The following is a 22,116-nucleotide window of genomic DNA, read 5'->3' on the forward strand; positions in this document are numbered from 1 at the left end:
CCTGCCTTTTTTGCATGTGCACGCCATAGTTTCAATGTCCTGCGGTGCCCCTCTTGACTCAGGGCCCAGTGTGGGGGGAGAACAGTCGTGCTGCCCTAAATCTGTCTCCGCCATGGCACACGCCTTAGAACTGTCTCCAAAATACATACTGTGAGTGAACCATTTTCCTCAGCATAATTCTGGAGGATTGCAGTCAGCCTGGAAGCACAGCCTGAGTGCTTGGCTAACAGGTAGCACCTTTGATTACACAAAATTAGGTGGCTTCAGTCATGGGCGTAGCCAGGATTTATGTTTGGGGTGGCAGAACCGAGCTATCTGTGATGTGATTGGTCAGTGATGTATTTGTTGTAAACAAAAACTGATCCCTTTCCCTTATGGAGTACACAAGAGCCCTTATAGACTCCTTTGTAGGTACTCCATTGGTAGAAGGAAATAACAGGTGCCAACCAGAGAATATTGAGAAGCAAAGCAGCAAGTAAGCCTGATCTTTATTAAAACTGTTGCAACAGGGTGCTCCCCCACACACCCGGGGGGGGGGCAGGACCCAGGACAAAGGTGTGCAAGCCCTTATATAGACTTTTGAACTGCCCACCCTGTAGCTCAAGACCACCCCTCCATACATCATACATACATCACAGAAGCGGTCATACATCCATCAGAGAAGGGGCAGACCATAACAGAAATCAATGAGTTGTTTATATCCTGTCTGCCAGGTTACTTGGTTGGATTACCTGGGCATCCTGGCCACTCTCTTGTTATGATAACTACTCAAATATGGAATCCAGGTCACAGGCTCACCCTATTGATATCTTAACTGTGCCCTTGTGATGGGCTTTGTGAGCAAAGAGACAATGGGGAGGTTCCCCATTTCCTTCAACCTTGCAGAGAAGTATTTGAGGTCATTTTGGGAGAGAGAAAATGGTTTCAGGACTTTTCTGTGGGTTTCAGACATGTGGTTTACATATTTATATGTGTTTACTTGGTACATTTATGAACATCTATGTTGAATACATGTATATAAGACCTTAAAATTCTCATAACATATTTTTATTTATTTACCGTACTTGATTTAGGGGAGGCAGCTGCGTCCTACGCCCATAGTTTCAGAAAAAAAGAATAATATTGTTGCTACAAGTCTTCAGTGCAATAAAGCCAGAGTCTTATAAAACTAATGAAGTCACTAAAGTAGTTGAAATGTAAGCAGAAAACAAAACAAAAAAAATGGCTAGGCCCTGTTTTTCGCATGAGGACATCATGACCACGTGCTTCGCGGAAGAGAGAAGACTGCTGCGTCTTCCTGCACGCACTACCTTGCAAGACGAGAAAGGGGAAAGGACTACAACTCCCGGCATGCATCTTTGCAGCTGAAACAAGAACGTTCGCCCTTACGCCTCTTCCGATGCATCCTGGGAAACATCCGGGCTTTTATCAAACCACTTCTTCCTTTTTTGAAAAATCATTCCGCAGAGGAGGGAAAGGGAATATAATCCCATTTTTAAAAAAGGCCCAGAGTCGGGACTGAGCGAGGGAAAGCCCAACATCATTGCTTTCTGTGTCCCTAGGACGAAACACACTGGCAGGTTACTTCCCCCCGCCCCCCTTAACCTGTTATTTGAAAACCTCTCTTTTAACCGTGGGCGGAAATGAGGTGAAGCGTTTCCGCCTCGCGGAGGGATAGCTATATAAGGATCGCAGGGCGGCCGCCGGATCCTCTTTCGCCTCTTCTTGAGCGCCGAAATGGTGGGTAGAGTTGCGCGTGTGGCTCCGCGGGGCCGGAGAAAGGGGAATGGAGTCCAAAGCCCTGAGTTTGAGAGAGCGGGAAGAGAGAGATAGCTAGGAATGTGAATGGGTTTCATCCTGTTCCCCTTTAACGGCTTGGAGTTAACGGCTCCGGGTCACCGTCTCGGCCCTCAAACACCCCCCCCCACCTCAACATTCCTCAAATATCCCCCCCCTTTCGGGCTCTAGTTGGTACAGCCCGTCTCCCCCCTTTTTCCTGCTCCCTTGGCGCGGGCTTCCCTCTCGGGACCCCTCTGGGCCTCGGGACGGGCCCGTCCTCCGTGCGCACGATTGCCTGCAGGGCAGCCCGCCTCCCTATAGCTTGCAGGGGGGAGCAGCTTGAATAAAATATTGGGTGGGGTGGGGGGCAGGTAAGCCCCGCCCCAAATCGACCACGCACACCTTTTGAATGGCAATGGCCATCAACTTGGGGGGCTCGGACCTCTCAAATATTTTATTGGGGGAGCCGAAAAGCCCCCTAGGAGTTGGCTCCTGTGCTCGCTGGGGAGCTTCTGGGTTGATCGTGTTTTTAATATTCTGTTGGGAGCCACCCAGAGTGGCTGGGGAAACCCAGCTAGATGGGCGGGGTATAAATAATAGATTATTATTATTAATGTTCCCCCGGGAACATGAGGATTCCCCTCCTTTCCATGAAGAGCGAAAGACAGGATTGGTGCTTGAAAACATTCACATTCTGCCTTGGCCGCCTCTTGTTCAGATCTCTCAGACTTGGGCTCGCAAACTGAAAGATTTAATACTGAACTGAAAAGGCGCGATTTAAAGAATGTAAAAGGGGCGGGAGATGTCACTGGCGCCTGGGAGAGCTCAAAAGATGCACTTGAAGACACCTTGGGTTCGGTCTGCACTTAAATGGGATACTGCCAGGGAATTGCTCGTGTGCTTCCTGGAGTCCCATGATGAAAGGCAGGGTGTAAATATATATACATAACTAGAACTCGCAAAAAAAATGCATTGGTGTGGCTCTAGGAGGTGAGTGGCAGTGGGCATAGTGCACACACATTTCTCAGGTGAAAATAGTGTTATGTCATCTCTGGTTCTTTGAACACCTCAGCCTCTGCCATTATACTGAAGGTTCAAGTCACCCTGCTGCATGTGAATAGGCAGTAGTAGTGTGGAAAGGGGGGAGCAAGGAATTGCTAACGTTTACAGGCGTGTCTATGATGCACCTACTCAGCCATAACTGGAAAGCTGAGAGGAGGCTGCAACATGTAGAACTCTGCACAATAGTATTTCAACAACTCGGAAGGCAGAAATGAGGGTCGTGTATTATCAGAACAATTGGTGTTATTAGAAGAAAAGACATAGGAAGAGCCCTCCTGGGTCATTCCAAAGGTCTGACTATTTCTAAAACACTGGCCAGATTTGAGAATGGAATTACCATTAAACCCACCTTTTAACATGGGAACTGCTTTATTTGTTAGCACGTTACTTATCTAGTTTTGTTGGGTTTCTGGGGGGTGGGGGGAGAATACCAAACGTTAAAAAAAGTGTCACTGGAATCACTTTAAATCCCAGCCTGTAACAAGAAACCCATTTTATTTTTTAGTTACTTAAAGTTCCTTTTTCACAAACCAAACAAACTAAAACTAAAAGAAGCAAAAATACTGCATGGTGCCATTGGCCCTCACTTAGAATGGAGTGTGTACTGATCTCAGAGAGCATTCCAATTTCAAATATTCTGATTATTTCTGCTTTTAGTTAAGCCATTTTTATTTTTATTCATTGGGGAGGTCAGCTGCCCCACTCCTGGTTATGCCCATGATTTAAGCTAGTAGCTGTCGCCATATATCGTAATGAACCAGAAGCCAGTACTGTTGAAGCTCACAGGTGAGGACATTATGGTACTTAAATCCATTAGCTTTGTTTGACACCATCAACAGCTTATCAGAGGTATACTGAACGTTCAGACTTGGGTCAGGGATGATGGGAATTGTACTACCAAAACAGCTGGAGGGCCGAGTTTGCCTATGCCTGTTTTATTTGCTGCAAAGTTTCCTTGTCTATCTCTGGAGCTGATGCTTACCAGAGATGCCCAAGTGAGAGGTATTTGGAATATATTGCTCCGTATTGAGCAGTGCTTTTCCTGTGTTCTGTAGTGCTATGTTGGTTCTCCAGTACCTTAATATTTATAAATTTCTGTCCCTTTAAACAGACCAAGAAGAGAAGGAATAACGGCCGTGCCAAGAAGGGCCGGGGACATGTCCAGCCTATTCGCTGTACCAACTGTGCCCGCTGCGTCCCCAAGGACAAGGCCATTAAGAAGTTTGTCATCCGAAACATAGTAGAAGCAGCCGCAGTCCGAGATATCTCGGAAGCAAGTGTGTTTGACTGTAAGTATCTTATGTCTCCTCCATACGCTACTCCTGGTTTACCAGTATTCATAAAGTTTGAGAAGGCTGGAATGAAGACTGATTTCTTTGTGTAAAAACAGAAATAAAATCCCATTATGACTCTTAATTGAAGTGTGTTGTATGCTTAGTCTGCTTTGTTCTGTCAGAATAAACATGGCACATGCATCTCTTGAAAGTTTAAGGTCCTGAATATTTTTCTTTTAAAATATTATTTTATGTGCTGGTTTTCCTCTGGAAAATTCAGAGCCCATTAGTGAGCCTAACTGGCAGTACTCCATCCATTGGAAGACTTCTGAAGCTTTTCATGGGTGCTATATAAGAACTGGATTTTGCCTTTCTATAATGCAAAAGTTGCATGCCTGTGTACTTGACTCTGTTGCTTCTTCCTTTCTCTCCAGCATATGTGCTGCCCAAACTCTATGTGAAGCTTCACTATTGTGTTAGCTGTGCCATCCACAGCAAGGTGGTGAGGAACCGTTCTCGTGAGGCCCGGAAGGACCGTACCCCTCCACCCCGGTTCAGGCCTGCTGTAAGTGTATTGTCTTAAAGTTGTTCTTAAAGTTATGCACTTCAAAACCTCCTAGCTGGTGAGGCACCATCAGCATTGAAATGTCCCTTTGCACTAAGATATTGCATTATTATGTAACGAAATGTCCCGAGCATAAAAATGGAGCACTTTCCTTCCTGTGATACCCTGTTCTAAAAAAGCATAGGGTTATTGTGTGTGTGCTTTTTCTGAGGTTCTTGATCTAAGCCCTTTTATACCAGCCGGCATCCTTTCCCAGTTTTTTTGTAGGAAGTCCTGTGTGTGGCTTACAGTAGAGATTTGCACACTTTGTATTGAGCGCCAATGAAAAGCTACACGGGGAAGAGGTTGGAAATAATACGGAATACAGGCACCAGAATGTTGCAGGAATAATTGCATCACCGGGTTCTTACTGAACCTTATAGCGGATCTCAACCTGTGGGTCCCCAGATGTTGGACTACAACTCCCATCATCCCTGAATTCTGGCCTTGCTAGGGGTGATGGGAGTTGTAGTTCAACAACATCTGGGGACCCACAGGTTGAGAAAGGCTGTTATAGAGCCACAGTCTGCCCCAGGAGGCAGTTGCATTGCAGCTCCTACAGTGCCACCTGTGTACATGGTGATGTATAGTGACATAATCCAGGATTCATTAAAATGCCTAATCTCAAAGTTGAAGATGATGCCAAAAGGGCAAGGCCAGCTCCCCAGACTGCTTCCCTTCCCTTTGTTGCAACTCACCTGTATCAAATTGGTCTTGTGATGGCAATTGAGTATTGTCTTGATTTAGATAACTGTATCAAAATTAAATGACTGTCCCCTAACACAACCTTTCTCTTTTCCCCCCCAGGGTGCTGCACCAAGACCACCCCCTAAGCCTATGTAAAGAGATGGTTTGAATGATGCCAGTTTCTGCTATTGACACAATAAATTTACAGCTGGTCTTTATGCGTTATTGGTCTAGAGTGTTGTTTTTAAAGGGCTGGACTTTAAGGGGTGGATGTCTTGTTGTTAGCTGTTATTTAGGCATACTGACTGTGGAACTTCGAAATCTGTATGTTTGGATGTAGAGTGCAATTTGTATTGGTAGTCCTCACGTTTGTGGGCAGGACTGAAGTAATGGGAAACGTGTTCAATGTTTAGAAGCCAAGAATGCCATGTGACGTGTTTTCACTGGTGGGAAGATTCCCTCCCTGCAAATTGGGGTTCAGAAAAAGATAAAACACGTTTTTTCAAGCTAATTGCTGGTGGGTGGAAAGAGACTGGCTGCATGGCAGTGGGGCGGGGTGTACTTGTCTCTGTGATTGGGGGGGGGGGCTCAGAACAGTTCCTTGTGTTTCCAAATTTGCCCACAACCACAAAATGGTTAACAAGAGCTGAACAAACTGAATAGGTTTGGTGGAGGGCGACAAAGATGTGGTCAGCTGTATTGGAAAAAGGTTGTATGAGGTAAGGAACTGGGTGGGTGTGGGTGTAAGCAGATAGTATTCATCAGGCACTTTAAGCACTGTCATAGAAGCTAGCAGAGACTAGCTTTGTGCTCCAGAGAGCTAGGCTAATGTGGTGGTGTATCTTCAAGCAGAGGCGGGCCGGATGTGTAATTGTGGATGCTTTAGTTTCAGATTTCATAGATCAAGCGGTGGATTGGATCAATTGATGCACAAAGCACCTCCAGCTTTGTTTCTACTCAGTTTGCACTTGTGTGGGCCTGCACACTGGAAATGAACTCTTGATGTGTCCTCACACTGACCAGTAACTACTTCTGGAAGTAGCTAGGGCCTGGGAGAAGCATGTACATTGTGTTCCTTTTTTATGCTTCTCAGATATAGCTGTATTATAACAGCTTTTGGAGGATTCAAACTTGCCCACCTCTAATACAAAAAGTTTACTTGATCATATTCATACTTGGGCGCTCCACTGGAGTTAAGCAGGGTTTTTCCTTCTTTTGACAGTTCCTTAAAAGGCTGCTCTGGCTCTGGGGGGGTTGAGGGATCCTTTGATCCCATGGGCAGGCATGATTCACCTACAGTACATTTGCACTGGGCATTAGTTTGACAAACATCCAATTAGAAGTAGTACTTGCTCTTCCACTTAAGGACTATGGCGACTTTGTAAAAGAACATCAAAAACTAGCAAAATAATTCATGTCTAGGAAAGCCTTCGAGCTCAATGAAGCTTACTCCCAGGTAAGCGGGTTCAGGTTTGCAGCCTAAATGTTCTTTTCTTTATATTGGGTTGTGAGGTGATGCTGAAGGCTATAGAGGAAAGAGGAATACAGGAAAAACAACAACTCTACCGCTTCGTCTAGCAGATGTCTCCCCTTGATCAAAGCTATTTCAGCAAATAGAAGGAGCCCCTTTTAGCAGAAGGAAGAGTAAATGCAACCCAATATAAAGAAAAGAACATTTAGGCTGCAAACCTGAACCCGCTTACCTGGGAGTAAGCTTCATTAAGCTCGAAGGCTTTCCTAGACATGAATTATTTTGCTAGTTTTTGATGTTCTTTTACAAAGTCGCCATAGTCCTTAAGTGGAAGAGCAAGTACTACTTCTAATTGGATGTTTGTCAAACTAATGCCCAGTGCAAATGTACTGTAGGTGAATCATGCCTGCCCATGGCAGTCTGGAGCACCTTGCATTTCAGCATCGCTTGTTTACATCATGAATCTAATTGAAGGTTTCTCTTGGAAGATCAATTTGCCTTGCAAAAATAAGGGTGGACATAGTCAGGGTTGCATTCTTTGTTTATGATGTGGCTTGTATATATACATGACAACATAATGATCCAATCTGGGTCATAATTCTTGTGTTTGGCCTTAACCCTCTACATTCATTGAGCATAGCAGAACCTTGGTTTAATCCACAACCACCAGAATGTGGATCTCTAGGTCAGAACTCCCACTATGACTGGTGAAAGTACTGCAAGGTAGTACTGTGGTTAAGATGGTTTAGAAACCATTTTCCAAGCCACACAGATGTACTTCCTGGTTTATGATAACTCATTCAAAAGATTAACTCCCACTCCCTGGCACTGATGGGGGAAGGGGCTGGAGGACACAGGAGATGAAGAGGAAGATCATTTACATGCATCCAAGTTTAACGTGCCACTGGAGCTTTGTTGGATGCAGCCCAAAAGAAAATGCCCCTATATAAAAGTAAGTAACCCCCATACACTACAGGCCCCATACTCCAGGGATTCCACAGGTAGAGCCCTCAGTGGCACAATGAGTTGGTGTGTCTTGCTGTTAACCAGAAGGTTGGTGGTTCGAGCACACTCTGGGATCGCTGTGCTTCAGGTACTGGGGTCCTTGGCTGTTTTGCAGCTTTATAGGTTAAAATGACCCCATTGAATGGGGCCCTGGGATGCACTGGCAAGCAAGGCAAAAGAACAAGGACCAACATACTACATTTGAAATTCCTGGTCCCTTTTAGCAACCCCGCTGCAGAGTTCTACATTGTTCGACATCTACTGTTGGATGGCGCCTTGTACACTGACTTCTGGCAACTGCTCTGCCTTCCTTTGGACCATAACAAAACAAAGAAATTGTTTGACCCACTTAAAATTATGGCAGCCACATTCTGGACCAATTGTAATATCTGCTCAAAAGCAGCCATTATAGAGTCTGTTGCAGTCATCAAATCTGAATATGAAGAAGATGCAAATTTCCTGGTTTGGGTGATTTATTTCTCCTGTGTAGTTCTTGCTAGTAGGCACAGGGTGGCAGCAGAAGGCAGCTCTAGGTGCTTCACTCCTAATACGTGCATCGTTCCAAATCCATAACGATATGAGATGGTGATGATGATTTTTATTAAACAGAGAATATCTCTGGCTTTCTAACTGCTTTGCATCAGAACACATGGAGGAAGATTGAAGAAATAGTGGGGAGGATATTAGAAAAAGATTGCAAACAGTTTAGGGAGGACAGGATTAGATTAGAGGTCTCCTGAAGCCTATGAGATCAAGGCCCTGCAGAGATTGGAAGTAACCAGGTAACAATTAGATGTTCTGATGTCAAAATAGTCAAGGTATATTTAAATGAACTGTTTTATTATGTTTACGTGTTTCTCACTTTGGGATTGTGTGAACAATGAAGAGTTTATAATCAAACTCTTAACATATTACAGGCCAAGAAACGACCTGTGGCCATAATTAGATCAACCATAACTTTTCCCCTCCTCTTTGGTGTCACCTATTTCTTGTGTTATTCACCCTCTGAGTTGGGTGGAGGGAAATTTGTGGCTAAAGCCCAGCAATGCCTAAAGGCAGGCTGAGTAGCCACCATGTTGAGTTTCTCACCTGTTGCTCATCTTGGGCAGGACTTTGAGCTGACTTGGATAGGAACTCTGCTGCACTTGAGAGATGTTCTAATCTCGGGGTAGGATTTGGTCATTTAAGAACTCAAGTTTTAAGCAGGTTGAAAGTCACTTGCATGGTTCCTGTATATTTCCTCAACAACTCTGTTGGGGCAGTTTGGATCAGAGCTAGAGTAGAGGAGTGGGATGTTTTAACTAGTGATGATAAACCTGTAACCTTCCAGTTGTTTCTGGATTCCCAACTTTTGCCAGCCTTAAGAGAGTTACGTGACAGTGGGAGGAGATCACACATCACAGCTATATGTCCTGGTCCAAATTGGGTAGTAGAGCACTTAAAGGTCAAATCTGATTGGATCCTGTGGTGATTTATATCCTTGCTTAAAATGAAAGAGTTACGGTCTCTAAAAACTGCTATATTTGATATATTCAGTAACGTTGCAAACAGTCATTATGACTTCTTTGCCCCAACAACCTCAGCGGACCACACATTCACACCCTTCCACCAGACAAGAGACTAACCCAATTACCTCAACACCTTGTATACTCTCATTTCAAGACTTGCAAGTTGCAGACTTTAGGCTCCAGTATCATGCTTCCTCTTCAATGCACATGCACACAGCTCGCTCACTTTTTTGTGACGTTCCAGTGAAGGTGCCATACTGGCACCTATGTTGATTATGGAATACTGTGCTTCAGAAGGGTAATAATGTTTTGCCATTTTTAAAAATTAACTTTGAAGATCGCATGAAGCATAATGGGAATTCAATCAGGAAAAGGGCTGCATGGGGGAACTGCTGCTTACTTGGTTCCCCTTCCATGCCTCGTATCCTTGGCCTATGGCCCATCCTTGGCCTGCTTGGCCAAGAAGCTGCCAAGAGACAGATCCTGCCCCAGGGCTGCTGCCTTCAGCACATCAGCCCCCATCAGTTGTTTTTTAACTAAGGCTGGGAGGCCCTGTTTGCAGCGAGCGCCCGTGAATTCTGCTTTCTTCCGACACTTATCTCTGATCTCATTTCCTCCCACTCCTCTCCTGACTGCAACCATTGTTCTCAGCGCCCACTCCTGAATCTCTGCCATCCTCTGCCTCCAACCATGCCATGCGCTGTGACAGGGTGACCTTGCCGGTGCCTGTGGTGCTGCTCCTGCCATCCTTTGCCACCAAAGGCCCAGGCAGGGAATGAGGATGATGCCACAACAGTAATAGCCCAAAACTTACTTACTTCCATCCTTCCTTCCTTCCTTCCTTCCTTCCCTCCTTCCTCTCTCTGCCAGGCTCTCTCTCTCCACTTGGAATGGCAGCCATCTGAATGGATGGATAGATAACAGAGGTCGCTTTTGTTTCCCATAGGTTCTCTATCATTTTGCAGCAGAGACAGCAGTGGGACTCAAAAGTTATTGCAAAAGGGCAGCCAACGAAGACGCCATGGCAGAATGCAAAAGAGAAACAGATGCTCTCATGCTCAGCAGACTCTTTTGCTGGCTTGTCCTGAAACAAGTATTCCCCTTTTTGTGGATCCAGTCTTAATTCTACATGCTTGGAGGGGAGAGAGAAGCACCGTGTGGCATTAAGGGGCTGGTGGTCCTGCATCCTACAGATCATCCTAAATGGGAAATGTCTACGGTAATAAAAATTTTAAGGTTATATATATATATATATATATATATATATATATACGCAGGTAGTACTGTGGGTTAAACCACAGAGCCTAGGGCTTGCCGATCAGAAGGTCGGCGGTTTGAATCCCCGTGATGCAGGGAGCACCCGTTGGTCGGTCCCTGCTCCTGCCAACCTAGCAGTTTGAAAGCATGTCAAAGTGCAAGTAGATAAATAGGTACTGCTCCGGCGGGAAGGTAAATGGCATTTCCATGTGCTGCTCTGGTTTGCCAGAAGCGGCTTAGTCATGCTGGCCACATGACCCAGAAGCTGTACGCCGGCTCCCTTGGCCAATAAAGCAAGATGAGCACCGCAACCTCAGAGTCGTCCGCGACTAGACCTAATGGTCCGGGGTCCCTTTACCTTTTTATATATATAATAAATGATCATAAATGTATCAACCAAGCACAAACATAGATATGTGGAGCACATGTCTGGAGCAGCACAGGAAGACCGCCTTGAAACCATTTTGACTCCCAAACTGACCAAATGTTTTCTCTGCAAGGAGGGAGGGGGTGAGGGAACCTTCCCATTGTCTCAGGAAATAGGTAATCACCATCTCAAAGGAATGGGCTGACTACCAGGAAAAGCAATCAGATAAGACATTATCAGATAACCTGACAGACAGGAAAAACAACAACATTCAAATTTCTGTTGTAGACCACCTTGTCTGTGATGTAGGTATGATGTTTGTGGGGTGGTGGTCTTGGGTTACACATCTGTGATATGTATGATGTATGGAGGGGTGGTCTTGAGCTCCAGGGCAGGGAATTTAAAATGTCTGTATAAGGGCGGGCACACCTTTGTTTGGGGTCCTCCTCCGTCCTCCTACGTGTGAGGGGAGACCCTGTTGCAACAGTTTTAATAAAGATCGGGCTTACTAGCTGCTTTGCTTCTCAATATTCTTTGGTTGGCCTCTGTTATTTTCTCCTACTGATAGGGAACTGACTTAAGGACTCTATGCGGGCTCTTGGATACCCAATAAGGGAAGAAGGGCAGGTTTTGTTTACAACAATACAGAAGGTGAGCCTGGGGAAAGGCTTTGGGCCTAAAAGCCCAAATGAGCCTCACAAGCCTCTCTCAGCTCTCTTCCCTGAGCCACAAGCCTGTTCTGTACTCTGCTCAGGTGTTTTTACCTGTCTGCAACAGTTACTTAAAATTCTTCTAATGCCTCCTGCACACCTGGAAAGAGAGGAACGTGTGAGGGTGTTGAAGCTAGCCTAGTGTACAAAGGTAACACACCCATTATTATTATTATTATTATTATTATTATTATTTTATTTGTATACCGTCTTTCTATCTTACAATACTCAAGGTGCAGGTAGGTAGCCGTGTTGGTCTGCCATAGTCAAAACAAAAGAAAAGAAAAAAAAATACCTTCCAGTAGCACCTTAAAGACCAACTAAGTTAGTTCTAGGTATGAGCTTTCGTGTGCATGCACACTTCTTCAGATACTCAAGGTGGTTTACAAGCTGAAGAAACAAAAAATGTACATCTTATAACAATCTAATGCAGTACAAAAATGTGATAATAAAACTTTAAAATAAGCAACCTACATCAAAAAGTAATATTCAACAATTATTAGAGTAGTATAAAATAATAATATCAACACATAAAAGTTAAACAGAAATCCACTCAACAGTTACAATAAATAATTTCTAAAACTATAATCAATAAAACAATGGCAAGCCACAGTACATAAAATAATACAATACAAATTGAGAAGCAGAGACTAGAGGGTGGGGCAAGGCAGGTGGAAGGAGGCCTGGCCTGATGGAGTCTCTCCCCTCTCAGTTGCAAGGCCCACTTTGCCCTCTAGCCTCACCCAGTACTGGCATCTGGCCCCTCGAACGAAAAAAGTGGCCCTCAGGCTCAGTTTAAGGTTCCCCACCCATTGTTGATTTATTTGAGAGCCTGCCCAGAAAGACACCTCTCTGTAGTAGTTCACCGGGCTCCATTTACCAAGCACCACAAGCCTTGGGCCTATGTCAGGGATGGAGAAAGCCCCATGGTAATAACTCTCCTTATCAGAATATCTGCCAGTCTCAGCCCCTCACTTGATAATAGGATAATCATGACAATACAGGATAACTGTATCAGACCCTCCAAATGTCCCTATTTTCCAGGGACAGTCCCAGGTTTACAGAAGCCATTCCAATTTTCTGATTTCATCCCAGAAGGTCTCCCAAACCAAAAAAAACAATGTTTAGGGGGTACTCTCATTTTGACTCAAAAAAAATCACCATTTTATAGTGCAAATCGGGAAAAATAAATACAGTAAATGTGCAAAAGTACAAAGATTCACAAAATGTTTAGGGGTATCGTACCCCCAGGAAAAAAGCACTGGACATCCCTATTTTCATCAGAGAAATGTTGGAGGGTATGGAGTTTTGCGACCCCTGAGCCAAGGAAATAAGCAACTATACAACCTTTAGAAGGCATCTGAAGGCAGCCCTGTATAGGGAAGTTTTTAAATGTTTAATGTTTTATTATGTTTTTATATATGTTGGAAGCTACCCAGAGTGGCTTGAGCAATCCATTCAGATGGGTGGGGCATAAACAAAATTATTATTATTATTATTATTATTATTATTATTTAGATAGGGCGTTCCTATTTTAACTGGAGAAAAGTGGAGGATATGCTGTAAACTCCTGCCCCCAACATCACATGTGGAGATAATAACAAAGGTGTCCATGGCAGGGCTGTTATAATCTGCACTTTGTTTCCGACCTGCAGTATTGAAACGATGATGATGGATTATGTTTATTGCAATTGCAGTGTTGGGGCTTTTAAAAAATAATGATGATGAAGCTGGCCATCTCCACTGCAATGTGAGCATACACTTCTGTGACCAGAAGGGAAGTTCATGGTCATAAAACATCAAAAGCAGCACTGCTGATACATAGCCTACTGAACAAAGGTAAGAATCACATGCATCTGTTTCTCTGTTCATTTTCACACTGCCTCCGCCCACTGTTGGCATATGGCCCCCCAAACAGGAATTGAGATGAAAAGGTTCCCTTGGCATATCAGCATTATTGAGCTAGGTGGACCAATGGTTTCAGTGGTGCCAACTCAAATAAAATATTGGGGGGAGCAGGTAAGCCCTGCCCCACATAATTAAATGGTGCGGTGTATGCACACCATTTGAATGGCAATACCTATGAACTTGGGGCAACTCCCTCAAACATTTTATTGGGGGGCCTGAAGGGACCTCGGCCCCTCGGAGTTGGCTCCTATGGGTCTGACTCGCTTCCTATGTTCTCATGTTTACTAAATGTTCAGAAATCATAAAAGGCCACATCATGGCGGTTTCCTTACTCAGAAATATCAGATCTGTTTCTGAGCCCCAGCTAAAAATCCTTCTTCAGAAACCCAAATGTTGCTAGTAGGAAGTATTATACAATTACAGAATTTGAGTTGTGATTGCAGAATGCAAAATGACTCTGAGACTTAACTTTCTTGAATTGAGATGCTATGCTGTTCTCAGTTTTGCATGCTTGTGGATGTGCATTGATACTGACTCAAGTTGACCTTCCAGAAGTTAACTGGCACCAGGGAGGAGCATGTGCATATCCTGTTCTACTTTCTGATGCTAACAAGCCCTTGATATAAAGAAAAACCAGTTCTGTTAATCTTTTAAGCAATTTTCAATGTACTGGAACACTGGCCATAGTCCCTAAGTGGAAGAGCAAGTGCTACTTCTAACTGGATGTTTGTCAAACTAATGCCTGGTGCAAATGTACTGTAGGTGAGTCATACCTGCCCATGGCCGTCTGGAGCGAGGCCTCTTACCTTGCACTTCAGCATCACTTGTTTACATCATGAATCTAATTGAAGATTTCCCTTGGAAGACCAATTTGCCTTGCAAAAATAGGGGTGGACATGGTCTGGGTTGCATTATTTGCTTATGATGTGGCTTGTAGAAACATGACAACTTGACATGTTGATCAAGTCTGGGTCATCATTCCTGTCCCTAGTTCTTACATAAACTGCTGCAACTGGGCCCTCTGTAAATTTAGCAACTAGATGAACATCTGCAGTATTATTTGATCCCAGCAGAACATTGGGTTTTATATGTGATGACCAGCTGCAGAATACGGATGTCTGGACAAGAATTACCACTGGCAATATTTACTGTGTAATATTTCAGTTTTCAAAAGGGTTTACAATTCAGTTTCCTTCTGGCCAAAGTGAGGAGATTTTGGTCTCCTTTTGCAGAAAACATCCCTAATGGGATGTTGACTGTTTAAAGCCACTGAACCAGGTGGGGTCTATCTTCTTCCTTATAGCTATGTTTTTACAGTGGAATAAAGAAGCATCTCTGCTGTCATGTTGTACATGTATTAATTTAATACGTTCTTATTTTATATTCTGAGCTGATAGATCTGAAGGGCAACTAATAAAAACCTGCAGTTAAAAACTACATAAAATCCAACAAATCAAGCTGCATAAATAATAAAACAGGTTGCGAAGCAAGGAAAATCAGGAGAGAAAAGAATGTCAAGTTGAATCAGAAAAAAGTGATCAATAAGCCCCAAAACCCTTCTGGGGGGAAAAAGACTCATCCTTATCAGTTCCGTAACAGCCAGAAGAGTGGAAGCACGGTCAATGACCCTACAAAGAGAATGCCAAGGTCTCAATGCCCTGTTTGGCTAACCACCCACCCACCAAAGGCTTATAGTAAGGTTTCTCAGAAAGTTTTTATTAATGAATAGGTATGTTTTATAAGGGAGACGTTGGTCCTTGAGCTATCCTAGCTGTACACAATTAAACACCATAGAGGTTAAACAGGTCCCTTTGAATTGGGCCTGGAAACCAACTGGGATCCAGTGAAGTTGTCTTAGAATCAACACTGTATGTTCCACTCTTGCCATCCCCAGTTAACATTCTGGAATTACCAACTCCCTGGGGCCCTGGGTGCCCAAGTACCCACAATATCCCCATGAAGGAGTTGGGCACCCACAAATTTCAATGCCAGGGCCATGCACGCCGCATGGCACCTACTGCCCTGGGCACCCATGGTCACGGGGCTAAGTTGGCATTCCTGTGGATCAGTGATAGTTATTGAGAACCTTTCAAAAGCTGCCAGCATGGAGTATGTTACAGTAATCCAGTGGTTTTCAGCCAGTGTGCCGTTGCACCCTGGGGTGCCTTGAATGATGGTCAGGGATGCCGCAGGCCTCTGTCCCTCTTTCCTTCCCTCCCTCCTCTGATGCTCTCTCCTGTCTCTGTCTCCCAAAGGCTTGCACAGCTGTTTATTGCAGCAGCCCTGGCTATAAACTACAGCGGTACCTCGGGATGCGAACAGGATCCGTTCCGGACCCCGTTTGCATCATGAATGGAACGTAAGATGCAACGGCGCGTCTGTGCATGTGCATGTCGCGTTTTGCCACTTCCATGCATTCGCGTGACGTCATTTTGAGCACCTGCGCATATGCAAGCGGCGAAACCCGGAAGTAACGCGCTCCGTTACTTCCGGGTTGCTGTGGAGCACAACCCGAAAGCACTCAACCTGAAGCACATTCAACCCGAGTTATGACTGTATAAGCTTCGCAGGCGAATGGTGCCTCTGGGAGGCACCCCTCTTTGGGGCAGGGGGTGAAACTAAGAGACCAGGGGCAGTGGCTGCCCAGAGGACTCCCAAGGAAAGGGGAGAGGAGAGGAGTCTGAGGGAACACTCCACAGGGGAGGGTGTTCAAAAAAGGGAGTGAGGCTGCCAGCTCTGCAGGCAAGGGGTGACACAACTGGGCTCTTGAGCCCCACAGGGGTGGCACAGAAAGAATGTAGTTGGTTAAAGGAGCCGTGGACTCAAAAAGTTTGAAAACCTCTGCAGTAATCTGTTCACACTAATGCGTGTGGTTTCTCCATGCACATCCAGCTAGGAGCCACAGCATGGCGCCAGAGGGCAGCAGCAGGTGCTTATCCCTGCTTTTGTATTTCATCTACATTCCAAGGCTGATTTGGAAAAAAACCACCCAAAAAAACAAAGAATGTCCCCTTTGTTTTCTGATTGCTCAGAACAAAAGGAAGTAAGAATGAAGAGAAAGGGGGGAGGAATAGTGAGACAGAATGCAAACTGTTTCTGGAGGACAGCATCAAAAGTAGAGGTGCCCTGAAGCACGTGAGATCAAGGCACTACAGAAATGGGGGGAAATGAAGGAACAATTAGATGCTCTCCTTCTCTCTTATGGCAAGGTTTCAAGTTGAAACATTGTCTCTGTGTAATCTGCTCTGAGTTTTGCAGAAGGCTAGTCTTGCATTCCAGGCCTGAGGTCCTATTTATGTCAGAAATCATCTTTTCCTCTTTGGTGTCACCTGTTTTCTGTGTGACTCATCCTCTGAGCTGGATGGAGGGAAATTTGGGGCTAAAGCTCAGCAATGCCTCAAGGACAGGCTGAGCAGCTACAGTGCTGAATGTCTCATCTGTGGCTCATCTGGACAGGATTTTGAGCTGACCTGGATTAGAACTCAGCTCCACCCAAGAGCTGCTTTAATCAAGGAGTAGGATCTGGGCATTTAAGCAGATTTCAAGTCACTGGTATGGTGCCTTTATATTCCCGCCCCTCCATGAATAATAAAAACTCTGGTTGGGGCTCTTTGGACCACAGCTGTGACTTAGAGGGGCATTAGACCAGGGACGATAATATAACACCGGTCCTGAAAGACCTACATTGGCTCCCAGTACGTTTCTGGGCACAATTCAAAGTGTTGGTGCTGACCTTTAAAGCCCTAAACGGCCTCGGCCCAGTATACCTGAAGGAGCGACTCCACCCCCATTGTTCTGCCCAGACACTGAGGTCCAGCACCAAGAGCCTTCTGATGGTTCCCTCACTGCGAGAAGCTAAGCTACAGGGAACCAAGCATAGGGCCTTTTTGGTAGTGGCTCCCGCCCTGTGGAACGCCCTCCCATCAGATGTTAAAGAGATAAACAACTACCTGACATTTAGAAGACATATGAAGGCAGCCCTGTTCAAGGAAGTTTTTAATGTGTGATATTTTAATGTATTTTTAATATTTGTTGGAAGCCGCCCAGAGTGGCTGGGGAAGCTCAGCCAGATGGGCGGGGTACAAATAAATTATTATTATTATTATTATTATTATTATTATTATTATTATTATTAGGCTCCAACTCCTGTCAGCTTCAGTTAGCATGGGATCAGGGATTATGAGAGATGAGTACCATCTGGAAAGTCATAGGATCCCCACTCCTGGGTTTGATGTTACAGCGAGTATGATTTTTATATTGCTGTAAACTGCTGTGATATATTTTTATGTTACAGCAGTATGTACTAAATATTTTTATAAATAGATAAATAAAAGAACTAATATATAAAAAAGTTGGGAGATCCAGTTTCAGATTTCTTGCACTTTATCCTTAGACACTCTGCTGCCTGGTAGGTGCAACTTCCATGCTCTGCATGCTTGGCCTGTGGTTCATCCTTCCAGAGGGGTCTGTTTGGCCCAGAAGCTGCCAACAGATAAATCGATCCCCAGAGCTGCTTCCTTCAACACCTTATCAGGTGAATGCTGCTACTTTCTGCAGAGGGTGGGAGGCCGCATCTCCAGTGCCCATGAACTTTGCTTTCTTCTGACGCTATCTCTGATCTCATTTCCTCCCACTCCTGACTGCGGCCATTGTTCTGAGCACCCACTCCTGAATCTCTGCCATCCTCTCCCTCCCTCCACGCCATGCGCTGTGGCAGGGTGACCTTGCTGGTGGCGTGCTGCTCCTCATGTTGCTCTCTCCCGCCAAAGGCCCGGGCAGAGAAGAAGGATGATGACACAACAGTAACAGTCCATCCATCTCTCTCTCCTCTCTGCCAGGCTGTCTTCACTCTGAATGGCCAAAGAGAGCCATTGATATGGATGGATAGATATAGAGGCTGCTTTTGTTTCCCATTTACTCTTCCCAGAAGATTGTGGCAGACACAGCAGCAGAACTCAAAAGGTATTAGAAAGGAGGAATAGATGAGGAGGAAAAGGGACATTATAAGTGGAGTGCAAGAGAGAAAGGAGGTTCTTATCAGTGCCAGATTTAAGGCAGTGTGGGCATGCAGAGCTGAGGGAGTGCAAAATATTATAACAACCACCACCACCACCTATAATTATATGAGTGCCTACTGAGAAGATCCATAAAAAGTGACTGTACTGAAAGGAATTATAGTGCAAATAAGAAATATTTGGAGGGGTTACAACTTTTGCCCTCGCTCAGGGTGCTGCATTACCCAGTTCCGCAGCTGTTCTCATGTTCAGTAAACTCTCTTGCTGCCTTGAAACAATTTTTCTCTTTCCTGTTCTGTGACCCAGTCTAACTTTATGTACAACAGAAGAGAAACACAGCATTGCATTAAGGTGCTGGTTCCTGGATCCTACTGATGATATTGAGAGGGATGTGATCTAGCGCTGTAGAACAAGGCTCTCGAGTCCAAAGGTGGCTAGAATCCACACGTCTTTGCCCTTTAATAATTTCATCCAAACCCTAGAGGTGTTAGGCTGTTCTTAGACTTTACATATGCTCAAGGAGGTACTAGCCCCATGTGCAAGGCTATGGTTCCAGGATATGGTCTGAAGGCAGCTGAGGCTTTGCCAAAGCCAAGGAGGTTCGGACAGTGTCTGGATGGGAGACTGCAGATCCACACACATATTTGAAGCACGTCTAGCACATACCGGTATTTAAATCACATGACCTTCCCCCAAAGAATCCTGGGAATGACTATTCCCCACTCACAGGGATACCGTTCCAGGCAGCCTTAACAAACAAAGTTCCCAGGGTTCTTTAGGGGAAGGTCATGTGCTTTAAATGTGTGTTGGATGTGCTTTAAATGTGGACTTCTCTAAGACTGACATGTATGATAACTTGGGTTACATGATGGAAGGAAGGAGGGGGATATAAAGGTAAGAAATACAATAAAACCCTGGCACAGCAAACATGTCAAGGGGCTTCTGAAATCAGGACCTGAGATTGAGCTGTTTTGATAGATTTCTAAATACACGTAAACAAGGCTGGTGTGATGGAAGTATCCACCCAAATGCCCTTCCTTGGTTGAGTCATTATATTTGTTCTTAGGTTGTTAAGTCCTCCCATGTTACCTGGTAGCAGCCTTAAGGAAACATCCTCAAATTGTCTCTTCTTCAATCCAAATATTCCTATTTACCTTTCTAAAAGCTTTTTCAGTGCTCTGCAAGTTGTATGTCATGTCTCCTTCCCAAGACCAGGCCAAACATTTTTGCTGCCTGAGGTTATGAACAAGATTCCCTCACTACCACCACTTCATTCAACATATAGAAGCCACATACAAAGGCCACATACAGAGAGCCAGTGTGGTGTAGTGGTTAGAGTATTGGACTAGATCCTAGGAAACCAGGGTTCAAATCCCCACTCGGGCATGAAGCTCCTTGGGTGACCTTGGGATAGCCACTACCTCTCAGCCGAACCTACCCTACAGGGTTGTTGTGAGGATTAAATGAGGAGGGAGAGAACCATACCTGCTGCCTTTAACTCCTTGGAGAAAAAAAGTGAGATATAAATGCAACAGAATAAAACTGGCAGGTGAATTTTTTTTCCAGCAGCCGGGTCCTCCACCAGCTGGCTAACTTAGGGAGTCCAGGGGGCAGACATCATGGCACTGTACAGTTCTGGCATCTTCTGCCAATCAGCATTGGCCGTCTCAGACAGCCGCCTTCCTCTGCCCAACAGTAGGGCTGGCTCTGCCTCCTTCTAGCGACATTGTGAGGTGGGCTGAATTAGGCTAAGATAAGGAACTGCAAACTACTTAGTGAGCTCCATGGCTAATCTGAGATTTGGACTCAGTTCTCCCAAAGCCAAATGTAGTTCTTCAGCCTCTACAACTAGCTGATTTAAGAAAAGGAAAACCTTACTGATTTAGGTTTAGGTTTAGGAATTGTGACAGTATTAGAGGAAATCTATCCTACTTCCCAACCTGTGAAAAACCACATTTGTCTGTGAAGTGGCATGACATGTTTCCGTTCTACACAGTGAAGGCTACAACCTTACTTTAAGTGTTGTTTGATTTTAAAGCATGTTCTGGATAGATGTGGCAAGAAGCTCCTTTAGGCACCTGACAGAGCATATATACAGTGGTACCTCGGGTTAAGTACTTAATTTGTTCTGGAGGTCTGTTCTTAACCTGAAACTGTTCTTAACCTGAAGCACCATTTTAGCTAATGTGGCCTCCTGCTGCCACCGCGCCGCTGCTGCACAATTTCTGTTCTTATCCTGAAGCAAAGTTCTTAACCCAAGGTAATATTTCTGGGTTAGCAGAGTCTGTAACCTGAAGCGTATGTAACCCGAGGTACCACTGTACTTGGAAGTAAGTCCCCATGAATGCAGGTAAGCATGTATAGAATTACAACCTGAAAGTGAGAGGAATATGGCCTTTCTTCCCTGACACAGACCTTACATTAACCACATTTAAAACACTGTTATAATGCCCAAAGTTTCCAATAGACCACATTGGTCTCACTGGAAGAGAGAGAATCACCCCACCCCACCCCACAATGCTGTTCAGTCCTGCTATTTTAAAGGTAAAGGACCCCAACAGCTAAGTCCAGTCATAGACGACTCTGGGGTTGCGGCGCTCATCTCATTTTATAGGCTGAGGGATCTGGCGTTTGTCCACAGACAGTTTTTCCACGTCATGTGACCAGCATGACTAAGCTGCTTCTGGTGCAACGAAATACCAGAACCAGAGGAGCGCACGGAAACGCCGTTTACCTTCCCGCGGGAGCGGTACCTATTTATCTACTTGCACTTTTTGGCGTGCTTTCAAACTGCTAGGTTGGCAGGAGCTGGGACCGAGCAATGGGAGCTAATATTTTAGCTCCTCCCAAATATGCATGCAATCACATGATAGCTAGCTAGGTAGGTAGGTAGATTTGTAGATTCTAGCAACTGCAAAATGCACTCACATTACCCCAAGACAGGCTTGTTTTATATGTTGTCAGTGCTTCATCTCAGGCAAATAAATAAATCCACCTATTTAGACACATTACACAGAATTAACATTACGTAAGAGGAGAAAGTGGTGGGCATCTCAACTTTTTCAATATCAGTTAAATCACAGCTAATTAAAAAAAACCTCAGCCTAGCTGCCCTTCTTTATATAGCAGGATAGTCCTAAGGAACCAGGGTCTGCTTAATGGGAGAGAGAGAACCTTTTTAGGTTTTCTTAATTACTAAACCTGGAGGTGAAGGGAAAGCCTGGTCCAGCCAACGGTATTTATGTATAGACACAGGAGTCAGATTGTAACGGGGAAAATGGCTCATCTACTTTTCATATAATCAGGAAAGTGGATTAAATCTGCAGAGCGTGGCTCGGTGGGATTTTTACTAACCAAAGTTGTTTGCATGTCCCTGCTACTACCAGTCTTTCTTTCTTTCTCTTTCTTTCTCTTTCTTTCCTTCTTTCCTTCTTTCCTTCCTTCCTTCCATCCATATAATTTATACACC

General features: G+C 44.7%; 1 protein-coding gene and 1 long non-coding RNA gene across 2 annotated transcripts; both read left to right on the forward strand.

The window, feature by feature from the left end:
* Window positions 1-1,584: 1,584 nt before the first annotated feature.
* Window positions 1,585-5,624, forward strand: RPS26 (ribosomal protein S26). The gene is made up of 4 exons (XM_079965727.1): window positions 1,585-1,740; window positions 3,953-4,130; window positions 4,550-4,680; window positions 5,527-5,624. The coding sequence occupies exons 1-4, from the start codon at window positions 1,738-1,740 to the stop codon at window positions 5,560-5,562; spliced, it is 348 nt and encodes a 115-aa protein (XP_079821853.1). The 5' UTR covers window positions 1,585-1,737; the 3' UTR covers window positions 5,563-5,624.
* Window positions 5,625-16,818: 11,194 nt separating this feature from the next.
* On the forward strand, window positions 16,819-20,743 carry LOC307210168. Its single transcript, XR_013835896.1, has 3 exons — window positions 16,819-17,871; window positions 18,471-18,594; window positions 20,686-20,743. It is a non-coding gene; the product is annotated as an uncharacterized lncRNA (long non-coding RNA).
* Window positions 20,744-22,116: the final 1,373 nt, after the last annotated feature.

This window comes from Podarcis cretensis (assembly GCF_951804945.1).
Source record: "Podarcis cretensis genome assembly, chromosome: 2".
In the NCBI taxonomy this organism is placed as follows: Eukaryota; Metazoa; Chordata; class Lepidosauria; order Squamata; family Lacertidae; genus Podarcis; species Podarcis cretensis.